Below are 13,615 nucleotides of genomic sequence, written 5' to 3'. Positions count from 1 at the left end.
GCTGCTTCGCAATCCCTCCTGAAGGGGGCGCTCTTGAGTTACAAGGACTCGGACCCCCAGGCGGGAATTTTGGCGGGACTGAGGCATGAAAGGCCCATCTCTGACCAAGTTTATAGTGAACGGGGGTAAGAGCTAAAGAGCAGGGGAAAGTTTAGAAGGGAAGGCATATGATTTCAAAAGGCTCTGGGGATTTCAACTCTGGGGAGGGAAGAAGCTGGTGGTGGATATGTTTTCCAAGCCTGGGCAGAGGTGTTGGGCTGGGGTCCTGAGCCTGTGTGTCCCAAGGCAGAAAATAACAGGCTGTTCAGAGATAACCCCCATTCCAGCTAAACCCTCTTAAATTCCACACCTATCTCTGTGGAAATGTTTGTACCCTTGACTGACATATATTGGACGCTTACCCCACGTGCTTTGTTTAATGCTTATCCCACTCAATACAGAAACTCTTTTTTTTTTTTTTAAAGGACAGATGTCCCCATTTTCTTTTTTTTTTTTAAGATTTTATTTATTTTTTTGACAGACAGAGATCACAAGCAGGCAGAGAGGCAGGCAGAGAGAGAGAGGAGGAAGCAGGCTCCCTGCTGAGCAGAAAGCCCGACGTGGGACTCGATCCCAGGACCCTGGGATCATGACCTGAGCCGAAAGCAGAGGATTTAACCCACTGTGCCACCCAGGCGCCCCAGAAACTCGTTTTTTAAAAAAAGATTTTACTTATTTATTTGACAGAGAGAGAGAGAGAGAGAGAGAGAAAGTGTGTGTGTGTGTTGTGTGTGTGTACACAAGCAGGCAGAGCAGCAGAGGGAGAAGGAGAAGCCGGCTCCCTGCTGACCAGAGAGCCCCACGTGGGGCACCATGCCAGGACCTTGGGATCATGACCAAGCTGAAGGCAGATGCCTAGCGATAGAGCTACCCAGGTATCCCAAGATTTCCTTATCTAATTCTGTTCATCTTTTTAAAGAGTAAAGACCCCTTCTTCCCATCCCCACCACCATACTTTTAGGAAGACAAAACAAAAAAAACAAACAAAGAAATCATCAACAGTGACCAGCTGCAGGGACACAGTCTGAACACAGCTTCCTCCCAAGATGAGGTGACAGGCTCTCCTCTCTTTATATCTGAAATGATTGACAGGGCTCATGTTCAATCATAGCTTTTCTCCTCATTCGAGCCACTAAAACGCAGGTTCTGACTTTTCTCTAATATAAATATTACAAAGAAGTTAGCAGGTAATAATGCTTATGACATAGGGTCAGATGTGAAAACTGAAGAACAGCTCCTAACTTTATTTCTTTTATTAGTCACAGCTTATAAAACTTCCCTCTTGTAAATGAAATGGCCTGAGCTTTGTGGTACGAAGGATCTCCTGGTGATAGAATCACTCTGGTTCCCAGAAGATCACTACACAGCAAATAACGAAGAAGAAGAAAAAAGAAAGAGGGGGGAAAGGGGCACCTGGGTGGCTCAGGCGGTTATGCGTCTGCCTTTGGCTCAGGTCATGATCCCAGGGTCCTGGGATCCAGTCCGGCATTGGGCTCCCTGCTCAGCCACAGGGCTGCTTCTCCTTCTCCCTCTCCCCCACCTACCCTGCTCATGCTCTCTCTCTCAAATAAATAATAAGATCTTTAAGGGAAAAAAAGGGAGGGGGAGATTTTGAGTTGGAATTTTCCAAGGGTTCCCTTATGCAGATACTATTTACTCTGTTTTACAGTTGAGCAAACTGAGGAACCAAAAGGTTACAGGCTTGCACAATACCACACACATGATTAGTAAGGTTCAATCCCAGGCAATCTGACTCTAGAGCCCAGGCTCTTGGTCATGACCCTAAAGCAGCCTCCTGGTGGATGGTTGGACAGAGGGTGCCTTATAAAGAGGTGTGCAACTGTGGTACAGGGCAAGGACAAAGGTGTTGTACCTGTGTCCAGATTCTACCACCTACTTCCCGACTTAGTGAAGGCAAGTGACTTTTCCCCCGTGTATGGAAATGACGGAGATACCCCTATTCAAAGTCGTGTTGTAATGACTGAATAGAAACCACAGATGAAGGTACTTCACAAACTGCAAACCATCCCCCAGACATTGCCTATGATAATCTGAGTAGCCCTAAGTGTGATTATTTAAGTAGGGGGGAGGTATTCTTCTTTGATTCAAAAGAAGAGAGAATTTATGGAGACCCAGATCTCACGTTAGTTAATGGCAACTATAATATTTTAAATCTTATCAGCTTGTGAAAGCCTGCCTAGTTGCATCAGCCATGGCGCTCCAGTCTGCAGCGGGAATGCAAATAGCTTTGGAGAATAAGATACAGAGCAAGGGCGAGAATAAGATACAAGAACTCACTGTCTTCCACGCTCTCTCTGTTCTTCCTCCATAGTCATCCTAGGAGCCCTGATGGGGTCGTTACTGGGTGGTTGATGATATACATGGTCGGGACACCCACTCCGTCAGCTGCAGCCGGCTGGGGACTGTGTAACCTTCAACAGTAAATTAGCTGCAAGGACGGAAGTTGGCCACTAGGAGTCAGTATACACAGAGGGAAAGAACTCCGAATGGGATCCCCAATGCAACCAACCACCTCATTTTAAAGAGGGGGCTTGCCTAAGGCCACGTGGGGAAATGGCAGAAGTGAAATTCAGACTCAGACAGATCCTAGAATGGATGAGCACTGCACATTATGAATTCCTTGTACCACAGTTGGGGTGGGGAGGATGCTGGGGGGGGCTTCTGTTTCCCCCCTGAACCCCCAGATCCTGCCATGAGAGCCGTCCTTCAAAGTTGCTGTGACCTGGGAAATTTCAAAGGGTGTGTTGCTAGGGCAACAGGTTTGACCAAGGTCATAACCTTGAACTATGTGAGCTAAGGTCCTGACTTCTGCAGTAATGACGGGACTTGGAGGGAGCGGGGCGGTTACCTGGGACCCTGGGGAAAGGCAAAGTTGTGTAAACGAAAATAAGAGTGAAAAATAAGAGTGACGAGTGACGGCAGGCTCGAAGGCAGAAGTCTCAGCATGGATTCTCCATGTTGCCAGATACCCCCTCTAATTCACCGGGGACTATCAACCCCAGGAAGTATAAATACAAAACCATTCTATGAGGGGTGCCTGGGTGGCTCCGTGGGTTAAAGCCTCTGCCTTTGGCTCAGGTCATGATTCCAGGGTCCTGGGATAGAGCCCCGCATCAGGCTCTCTGCTCGGCGGGGAGCCTGCCCTCCCCGCCCCCCTCTCTACCTGCCTCTCTGCCTACTTGTGATCTCTTTCTGTCAAATAAATAAATAAAATCTTAAAAAATAAACTGTTCTATGTTTCTGATCACTGACGCAATCATTCTCTGTCAAAACATTTATTCTCAGTCCCTAATGGTGTCTCAGATACCCTAACTTTCCAGTCAGTTCTGATTATTAAAACTCTGATTATTACAGCTCCTTACACCTTCCTTCCCGTCAGCTTCCCTCTCCATCCAGCGGAGGTTCAAGCTGGGACTTGCCTCCTTGGAGAAGAGAGGGAGACCAGTCACCCCAGACACACCTTTTCTCTAATCCCACTTAAAGCCCTGGTTCCCCAAAGTTTGGGGGCCTGAAGGAGGGACAGGCATGGGGACAAGTGACTCTCGACCCAACTGGCCACAGTGGTGGCCTCTTGCAGGCTGAAGCTGCTTCTTTGGCTAATCCTGGTTATGTCCGTGTGGCAGGTGTCCCAAGACTGGCTCTTTCATGAGGCAAAACTATGAGGACTTGGGTAGCTTCAGCAAGGTTTTCTGGTTACTCCTTTGCTTCTTGACATGAGAACGGTGGCCCTTCTCTCTGCCCCATGTGTTTCTCCTTTACTCCCATGAAGCTACTACATTTCACTTCCGACCCCAGAGGTGTGCGTTTGCCACACACTGAGCCATTTTTTGACACCAGGTAGGTGTCCTACAATTTAACTCCACTCTGACACTGTCTATCTGGCAGTGGCATCAGATCCCACAGGGGACAGTCTCAATCCCACAAGGGTGCCCCTCTCCCTTGCTTCAGATGCCACCTGTGATTCTGATGGACTGGCCATAGATGGAGGTTCCCACCACCCTCTCGTTGGGTTTCATAACTTTCTAGAATAGCTCACAAAACTCAGGGAAATTCTTTCTTATGTTTTCTGACTTATTATAAAAGGATACAATCAAGGTTACAAGTGAGTGGGGCACCTGGGTGGCTCAATGGGTTAAGCCTCTGCCTTTGGCTCAGGTCATGATCCCAGGGTCCTGGGATCGAGTCCCACTTCGGGCTCCCTGCTCAGCAGGGAGACTGCTTCTTACTCTCCCTCTGCCCCTCCTCCCCCACTCATTCTCTGTCCCCCTTTCTCTCAAATAAATAAATAAAATCTTAAAAAATAAAAAAGGACACAAATTCATACCAGCCAAATGAGATTTGTAGGGGGAGGTCAGGGAGGGTCCCAACTGTGACGCTTCTGTGTCCTCAAGATGCATTGCCTTCTCAGCATGTGGATGCATGTTACCAGTCAAGAAGCTCACCTGAACCTTGGTGTCCAGAGTTTTTAGTGTTTTTTTTTGTTTTGTTTTGTTTTGTTTTGTTTTTGTAGCCACAATGAGTTGACTCATTGGCCACATGATGTGGCTGAACTCAGTCCCTAGTCCCTAGATCCTTTTCCCTCCAAGGGGGGTCAGACTGACGTCACGAGGCTCAAAGCCCCAAAGCCCTAAGGACATGGAAAGCCCCCACCTTCAAACCATCTAGGGTCCCACCGTGAGTCGCCCTGTTACCATAAACTTAGGTGTGGTCTCAGGGCCCGTCGTAAATATCAAAGACACTTCTGTGGCTCAGAAAATTGCAAGGGTTTTAGAGGTTCCCTCCCAGAAGCCAGGAACAAAGGCCTGACAAAACCTTTATTGTACAATGCATACCAGCTTTGGACTACTATTTTTTATCTGACATCACAGGTATCCTATCCTGTTCTCTCTGAGCCTGCTTTCAACACTTTCTTTCCCAGCAGCTTTCAGTAGATCTCATTCTCTACTGGTGGATTTCCACCTAATTTGTCACCTCAAAAATCCCTTCATTTTCCTCAAGGCTCCAAGAGAACATAGAAACTCAGAAGGAAGGTAGCCAGAATAGCCTAGAAAGGCCATACATTCAGCTCTGACCTTGGGCAAGACATTAACCTCTCTGTGCCTTCGTGTCCTCACCTGTAAAATGAGAATAATATCTATTAGGGCTGCTGTGAGATTGGACTAGATAAAGGCACTTGGAATAGAGTCCAGTTACCTCCAAGTTTTCCAAAAATGTGTTATTTTCTCCCGCTGTGACATCGTCATTGTCGCTGGTCTGGAATGCAGCATATGGAAGAAGACAAAGCTCTGGCATCAAAATGAGTTTGTCCTGGCTGGTTTCGTTGCATGTTTGCCAAAATGACATGAGTGATTTCTCTGAGCATTGTTTATTGGTCAGTAAAATGGTGTGAGGGGTGGGTAATTAGGGGCGCTGGGGTGGCTCAGTTGGTTAAGTGGCTGACCCTTGATTTTGCCTCGGGTCATGATCTCAGGGTCCTGGGATCAAGCCCTGAGTCAGGTGCTGTGCTCAGTGGGGAGCCTGCTTGAGATTCTCTCTCCCACTTTCTCTGCCCCTCCTCCACCTCAAACAAATAAATAAATCTTTTTTTTTTTTTCAAATGGGGGGGTAACTAATCCATGCATAGGTAGTACCAGGCAGTAGTATCATCAGGTCTAAGGGCTGTGCCTTTTTATTTTGTTAGGTAAGACCAAACTGCTCTCCAGAAGATATTGGTTGTTTGTTTTTGTTGTTTGTTTGTTTGTTTGTTTGTTTGTTTTAGGTTATTATGACTTAGGGACAACTCAAGAGAATTTGGGGGGGATGAGAGAAGTATTCTGTGTCTTGATGGTCGTCATGCTTACATGGCTATGCATTTGATGCATTTGTCCAAAATTTGGAACTATACACCAGAAAGAGTTCATTTACTTATATTAAAAGACTATGAATATAAATATAAAACATATTAAGCACTTTTGAAAGATTATGTTCATAAAGTTTAAATGAGATAATACAAAGGAACATGTCTACGTAATCTCCCTTTTGGGACCCTTAGGCCTCCAGACTCCCACTGCCACTTTAGCAGACGCTTCTAGCCAATCTTGACTTTCTGAAAATCATTTGTAGCCACATGGCGTCAGGGGGACTCCTTTCAGACCTAGCCCACAAATCTGACCCCTTCACTCCAATAACCTCTTGCCAAGCACTCTGGCCACCACAGGATGGGGGCTAAAGTGCCCAGCTCCAAGGCCCCATGTGGGATGCAGGCCTGAGCAGTGACTGCTGACCTAAGCATGTTTGACTGGGAGCCTAGTAACCTGGATCCTCCACTTCCTCACGAAAGCCGGCAGGAAAGACCTTCCCATGTATGAGACAAAGGTACTGGACACCTGGAGTGTGAATTAGAGTTCAGATGAGGCTGGGAAAGAGTTAGAAGATCGAGAATCCTAAGGCCAAGTGGACAAGAGAGGGAATTCTGTCTGTGATAAATGTGAGAAGAAGATCCTTGGGAGTGCCCCAAGGTTAATTCTGGGGGAGGTGTGGGGGCAAGAGCAGGCAGGCCCAGGTGGGGGGGGAAGGTGAGAGTGCAGGAGGTTATGCTGATGAGGTGGGAGGTACAGGAGGTCCTGGGATTGATGGCCTGGATGCTGAAGATGACTCAGGGATGCTAAAAGTGAGCGAGATGGTAGGGAAACCAAGGAAAGAGGGGTCTTAGGACAGTGACTGTGGGAGACAGTTGGAAAAATGGGGGGAAGATGCTGGGTCTTCTGGGAGTGTAAGAGGAAGCCCAGGAGAGGGGAAACCGCTGCAGCTAAGGGAGGCCCTGAGAGTCACTCTCTGAACCAAGAAGGTTCTGCTCTGAGGGCTGAGGGGACTATCACTGAGTTGGGGAGTGCTGTGTGGGAGTTCTCCAAATGTGGGGGAGCTCCCCAGGTGACCCCCCTGAATGCAGGTAACCCTGAAAAAAGATGACAATGGAAAGGATTGTCCCAAATGTATGGCAAAGGGGAAGGGGCGATTCCAAAGAAGGGAGAGACCCTGAATTTTACAGACCTCTTGACAGTGCAGGGAGAGGGCTGTGAGAGGGGAGGCCTCAAGAAAGAGGGAGGTTCGCAGGGCAGGAATGACCCCCTTTACGTGAAAGATACCCTGGGGCATCTGAGTGTGAGGGAGCTAGCAGTGAGGACAGAGGTCCTAGGGAGACAGTGGGATGTCTAAGTGAGGGAACCCAGCAGAGGAGCTGGCAGAGAAGACCCTCAGGTCGGGGGAGTGGGTATATGAAAGTGTGAGGGTGTCCTACAGATGACCTCCTGAATTTCAGAAGTGTCAATAAAACACCTGGAAAGATGGGGTTGGGGGAGGGGAGAATGGCAGTGAGGGGCTGGGCCCTAAGCAATAAGAGGAACAAATACAGGTCTGAAGGCAGACATGTCCCTGGAGACCCTCTCCCCCTGGATATGAAGGACACCTGGATCTCCTGAAGGAGTGGGGGCCTTCAGAATGGCTGTCCCCCCCTTACAGGGCTCAAGGACTTCCCAAGGGGATGGTGGGCTGGGAAGGAAGGGGAAAGGGGCTAGAAGGAGAGGAGGCTGGACTCCTGAGGGTGGGGAGGTCCCATCTCCTTTCTGAAGGGCCTAGAAGTTGGGGGAGGGGAGGCATAAACAACAAGCGGGGGAGTCCTGATCTCGTGGGCTGAGAACCACTCCTCAGTCTGCAGGATTCTGTTAGGAAGAAGGTGTAACTCTTGGGTCAAAGTCTGGTGACCCCTGGGCTGGGAGGAACGCAGTGCGGCCAGAGCCCTCAGAGGTGGGGAGAGTCTCTAAGGGGGTAAGGAAGGGAGGTGGGGGGAGGACTCGGGGGAGAGGGAGGATGTAAGGGTAGGGGCGGCAGTGGGAGGAGCCCCCAAGACCGGGAGGCCCTGACGCCTACCCTGCACTCCCGAGGGCCCCCAAGTTGGATGGGTTGAAAGAGCGGGTAAGGCTCAAGGGAGAGCAGGGACCCCAAGGGCATCCCAGTGTCCCCTGGAGGGTATGGAAGCGGGGACTTAAGGGAATGAATGGAGGCCCTGAAGGTCCAGTCTTGGGACTTTGTCCGAGGCCCACGGGGTGAGGTGAAAGGAAGGGGATCCTAAGGTAGGGTGGGGATGAGGCAGTGGGCTCCCTCGTGGGCCAAGAACACCCCTGGGCAGGATCCCCCCTCCAAGTTTCACTCGGCATCTCCAGGCCTGGGGAGGATCTCCACCGCCACCACCACCCCCACCCCCCGCCCCGGCACACTGCAGACGCCACACAACAGCGACAATGGCATCCGACGACGCAGGACGCAGGAGCAAGAAATGCCTGGAGAAGGGCCGGAGAGACCACAACCAATCACAGAGCGAGAGCTAGTGACCGCTCAGAAATATACCCAATCAAAGAGCGAGAGGCCTGGCTCGCCGATCGGACGGCAGCGGGGCGGGGACTCGAAAGCAGCGGGAGTTCACTCGCCAATCGGAGCCAAGGATGACTATCTTGCGCTGCGTTACGTAATACGAGTGGGCGGAGCTCCAACGTATGGCCGGCTGCGTTCCCCAGCGAATCGGAAGTTTCGCTGCCTGCGACTCAGGGGTTGATTGGTCGCGTTCAGAAGGCGCCTGTCCAGTTTGGAAGACGCATAAAAGGCCTTCCCTTAGAGACCCAAGAGCCCGCCTCCGCTCTCTAGTGCGGGCGGAGGGCCTTAAAGCGCCGGGTCCTTGGTATATTGACGATCGGACCCTGACGAGAGAAGTAGGAGAAAACAGAGCAGAACGGAAAGCAGTGCCGTTCTGCGGCAGTCGAGCAGGAAGCGCCAAGTGGCGAAGCGGGAACTCGAAAAGCTTAGGCAGCTTGCCTTAGGTCCCGCGCTCGTGGTGGCGGAGCGGGGATTCGAACCCCATTTTGGAGACCCGTCTGAACAAAATAGTCCTGCCTCTTCGGGATAGGACGGAACGGATGGATGAGACCCGAAGCTTAATCACACTCGCCCGGAAAGGAAAGCCCCTGCTTTGTGATAAAAATCTTCCCATTCCAGGGACGCCTGGGTCGCTCAGTCGGTTAAGCGTCTTCCTTCAGCTCAGGTCATGATCTCAGGTGGGATCAATCCCGGCGTGGGGCTTTCTATTCAGCCGGGAGCCTGCTTCTCCCTCTCCCTCTGCCTGCCTCTCTGCCTGCTGGTGCTCTTTGTCGGACAAAGAAAGAAAATCTTAAACAACAACAACAACAACAACAAAAACCTTTCAATCCCAGCCACCTGGCCTTTGCTCACACCATTTCTTCTACATCAAATACCCACTCACTCTAGACCTAGACCAAAGGCCACCTTTCCTAAAAACAAAACAACAAAACCCCCAAGGAAGCCCCCCGCCTGCGCAGCAATGTTTTCCTGGCCCCCAACCTCACCCCTTTACCCTCAGGAGCATCACTCATTGCTCGCCTCCTGTTCCTGTTTGCAAGCTCTCATCACCGGAATGTTACCGTACATCTCTGTGTCCGACCCCCACCCCTCAAGACAGACTCCTTAGAAGGCAGGTGACATCTCTGAGTCACCAGCGTCACCCAGCACAGGCCGTGGATTCCAGAGAACTCAATAAATGGAAGGTCGTGGGTATCTGGGCTTTCCCATCCTTAAAGAGGGATGTTGTGAAGTTCTGTTAAAAAAAATAAAAATCATGTTCAAAGACACTGCTCTGGCCAAAAACTCTGCATTATCCTTTTAAAAATATATATTTATTTATTTATTTGGCAGAGAGAGAGAGCATGAGCAGGGGGAGCTTCAGGCAGAGGAGAAGGAGTCTCCCCACTGAGCAAGGAGCCCCATGTGGGACTCAGTCCCAGGACCCTGGGATTAACATCTGAGCCAGAGGCAGATGCTTAACCAACTGAGCCACTCAGGCATCAGGGACTTTGCATCATCCTTGATTCCTCATTAATCACCCCCAGGAGCCCTGCAGCAAATTCTGATGGTTTCTTCCAAAAAACATCCTAAATCCATTCATATCTTCCCATCCCCACTCCCCTACCCAGCCCTGCTTGGGCGTTACCACCCTCCTGGCCTGAAGGATACCAGCATGCTCCCTTGCTTTCCACCAGAGCCTGTTCTCCAAACTGCTGACGCAGTGCTTTTCCTCAAACATAAGTCAAAGTATGTCACACCTCAGCTTACAAGTGTTTGAAGCCATCTGTGTTCTAAAATGAAAAAAAAAAACAACAACACCAAAAAAAAAAAAAAAAAAAACAACAGCCCCAAACCCCAAAGTCTACACTGCAGCCTATCATGTCCTACATAATCTGGCTCCTACTTGAGTCTCCATTAAGAGCGCAAAATTGAGGTTCAAATTTCACTTTTGCCACTTCCTAGCTCTCTGACCTTGAGAAACTTACTTAGACTCTCTGAGGCACAGTCTGATCATCTGTGAAGGGAGGATTAAATAAATTAGAATTCTCAAAAAAATAAATTAGAATTATTAATTAAAATGGACCTCTACTTTATAAAATAAGTGAGTAACATTCCTCAAAATTGTTAAGGTTGTAAAAAGTCAGGAAAGACTGAGAGGCTGCCCCCGAACAGAGGAGACAAAGGAGATTGGGTGATAAATGGCAACCTGCATCAGCTTCTGGAACAGAAAATAGATAACCTTAGAATGAAAACTGGTAAATTTCAAATAAAGTCTGGATTTGGCTAATAGTCATGTTAGTTTCTTAGCTGCAACAAAGTTTCCGCAACCATGTAAGAAGATAACATCCGGGGAAGCTGGGTGAGGACTGTATCAGAACTCTCTGTATTAACTTTGTAACTTTTCTGTAAACAGAAATAGGAATTCTGTAAACAGAATACAAAGGTATTCCAAGAGAGGGGCGCCTGGGTGGCTCGGTGAGTTAAGCGTCTGCCTCGACTCCAACACATCTACTTCTCCCCCTGTCCTGAAGACCATCCAGATGCCCTGATTTCCCTTTAGTCCTAAAGAACACCATCAGGCCCCCAGAGGGAAAGGCCAGAAATACAGGTGGAGAGAGAGGAAAGGGGTGGGTTCCTGACTTCTAGGTCTGAGGGAGCAGAGGTCTGGGGGTCCGGATTGCTAGGTCTGAGCGTGCAAGACGCTCAGGGACCAGACTTCTTGGTCTCAGGGGATGGGGGCTGCAGCCTAAAATATGTGGGGTTGAGGAGTTAGATCCTGCGACCCCAGCGTACTTGCCCAGGGCTCCTCACGTTCCGCCGGCCACGCCCCACTCCGGACAAAGTCCCGGGCACTTTCTTCCCGACCCCTCCGCGCCTCCCTGGGCCCTGGAGAAATCGTGACGAAGGTGCTAGAAGAGACTTGAGACACCCTTGTAAAGATGGAACAGCAAGAGAAAGGGACTGGGCCTGAAGGGTGAGAGACGCAAGACCCTCCTCATGGGGAGGACAGAGGCCAGCGAGGGAACGGGCGGAGAAAATCAGAGGCAGAGTGGACTGACCCAAAGAGAGTATCAGAACAACAACAAAAAGGCTCACGTATCATCAGTTAGAAACAGAATCTTAGCGATCTTACTGACGGAGCTGAACAAGATACTTAGAAATAGGGACAGAGCTAGAAACAGATATTGGAGGAACAGGGAGAAATTTAAAGAAGGAGCCAGGAGAATCAGAGATGTCAGTAACAGCCATAGAGCTGGAGAAATAATAATTTTCAGACCTAGGCCTTGCCTATGCACCTCTGGTACCACCCAAAGCCATCTTTGGATGTGAAAAACGAAGGTTCATCACAGGGAAGTGATTGGCCTGGAAACGCACCTTGAGCGCGGCAGCCTGCAGCTGGAATTGCATTCTGTTCAATTCTGACGTCCTGGCTGAGCTGTCTCTCTGTAAAGAGAGATGGAAAAAACAGATGAGAGAAAGATTGAGAGACTGAGCGAAAGAGAGAGAGAGATAGAAGCAGGCACGGGAATCAGAGGTGGACACTGACCTGAATGGGCTCCCAGGAGAAGGGCTGAACCACAGTAGGAAGGCCAGAGAGAGATGGTGAGAACTATTGACCTGTACTCTTGTCGTTCCAGGAACAACCTGTCCCCGCCATCACGCAGGACTGAGCCGTGCCCCCCTGCACCTTCCCCAGCCTTGCCACCTTTCCCCCTGGGCACCCCAGATCCAGTCCACCTGGGGCTCCCTGAGAGCTTGGCCTCTGTCACCGTCCCCATCCGTCTGGATGCCCTCTCCTACCTCCTGCACAGCGCCCTGCTGGGGGCCTACACCCTTCAACAGTCCTTGCCCTCCTGCCCCTGCAACCCCCAGGCAAGCTACACCCAGCCAGGCATGGCCACAAGGCCACCCAGGGGACGCGGAGGCTGGGGCGTCCAGCGCAGGCCAGGCCGGGGCCAGGTCCAGCAGCGATGGCAACCTGGAAGGGCTGAGAGGGGCTGGCCGCGGGGGTCTGGGGCTGGCCCCAAGACTCCACTGGCGATGTCAACATCACCACCAACTCTGCCTGGTCAGGATGGGAAGAAGGAAGCCCGAGGTCAGGAGCCACCCCAGGACACGCCGCCTGCTGCAGCAGAAGACTGGGAGGCAGAGTACTAGGACCCCGAAAGTCCAGCTCCCCAGACTCCTGAGAGGGCCCCCCCAGGGTCACCAGGAGGGTTTTCCTGGAGCCCAGGGTGACCTCAGCTATGGCAGAAATACCCCCAAGAAACACCATCCTCCCATGTTTCTTCTCCCAAAACCACAGCCTCAGGAGTGGGTCTTGCGAGTCACCCCATGAAAACTGGAGCTGATTTGGGATCCCACACCAGCAAAAGCCCTGAGCCTCATCTCCACCCAAAGCCATGCCTCTCCCCATTCCCAGCACCACCCCAACTACAGTGACAGCCCCAACCCCATCCCCCCCGCCTCTGTAACCCCAGTCCCATCCCCACTCTCAATACCATATCCCCAACCCCACTCATTCCCATTTCCATCCCCATCTCCACCCTCAGTCCCAGCTCTGCACCCTCCTTCTCTACTACCTCGGGCCAACCCAGTCCTCATCCTTAACTGCCTCCTAAACTTGACGACCCCAAACTCAGCCCATCTTTGACCCCAGCCAACCCCGTCCCATCCTTCTTCTGGCCCCAGCCCCAATTGTGACATGCCCTGTGACCCACCTGCAAAGAACATTGGCCCAACATACCCAGACACCTGCTGCCCCGCCTCCCTCACCCCTGGTTGAACAATAAATGGATGGCTGCCCCTATATCTTGTGTCTCTGTGTGTGCTTACGCAGCTCAGGCTAACCCAGCGGGTGCTGTGAGCAAGGCCTGTGAAAGGGTGGTGGGGTCATCGGGAGGGTCACAGAGAGAGGCCAGTGGGGCCAGGGGCTGCGGGGAGGGAGCGCCTGGATCCCTGTTTCAGCGAATTCCATTTGGGGCCTCTGCCACCACTGCACTTCTGCCTGCTGGAAGCTGCTGGGTCACAGGGCCATTGTGTGGGGAGGCTTAAGGGATTTGGGGGACCCAGGGAGCAGAGAGGCCAGCAACCTGGCTTGGCTCAGTCTGCACAGAAGGCCCGAGGCAGACAGAGGGCTTGTGATAGGCTCTGCCACTCAGGTAAG

At 51.0% G+C, this 13,615-nt stretch overlaps 1 protein-coding gene across 1 annotated transcript; it reads left to right on the top strand.

Moving 5' to 3' along the window:
• The first annotated feature begins 11,373 nt into the window (after positions 1 to 11,373).
• Positions 11,374 to 12,606, top strand: CUNH19orf84 (chromosome unknown C19orf84 homolog). Its single transcript, XM_032839486.1, has 2 exons — positions 11,374 to 11,422; positions 12,087 to 12,606. The coding sequence occupies exons 1-2, from the start codon at positions 11,388 to 11,390 to the stop codon at positions 12,604 to 12,606; spliced, it is 555 nt and encodes a 184-aa protein (XP_032695377.1). The 5' UTR covers positions 11,374 to 11,387.
• Positions 12,607 to 13,615: the final 1,009 nt, after the last annotated feature.

Source organism: Lontra canadensis, unplaced genomic scaffold (genome assembly GCF_010015895.1).
Source record: "Lontra canadensis isolate GAN:19392208 unplaced genomic scaffold, GSC_riverotter_1.0 scaffold107, whole genome shotgun sequence".
Classification (NCBI taxonomy): domain Eukaryota; kingdom Metazoa; phylum Chordata; class Mammalia; order Carnivora; family Mustelidae; genus Lontra; species Lontra canadensis.
This window is presented reverse-complemented; position numbering and strand designations above follow the sequence as displayed.

Coding starts and splice junctions, on each gene's coding strand:
- CUNH19orf84 (XM_032839486.1), top strand. CDS start 11,388: ATGGAACAGCAAGAGAAAGGGACTGGGCCTGAAGG. Junction 11,423..12,086: donor AAAGGGACTGGGCCTGAAGG/GTGAGAGACGCA, acceptor TTGTCGTTCCAG/GAACAACCTGTCCCCGCCAT.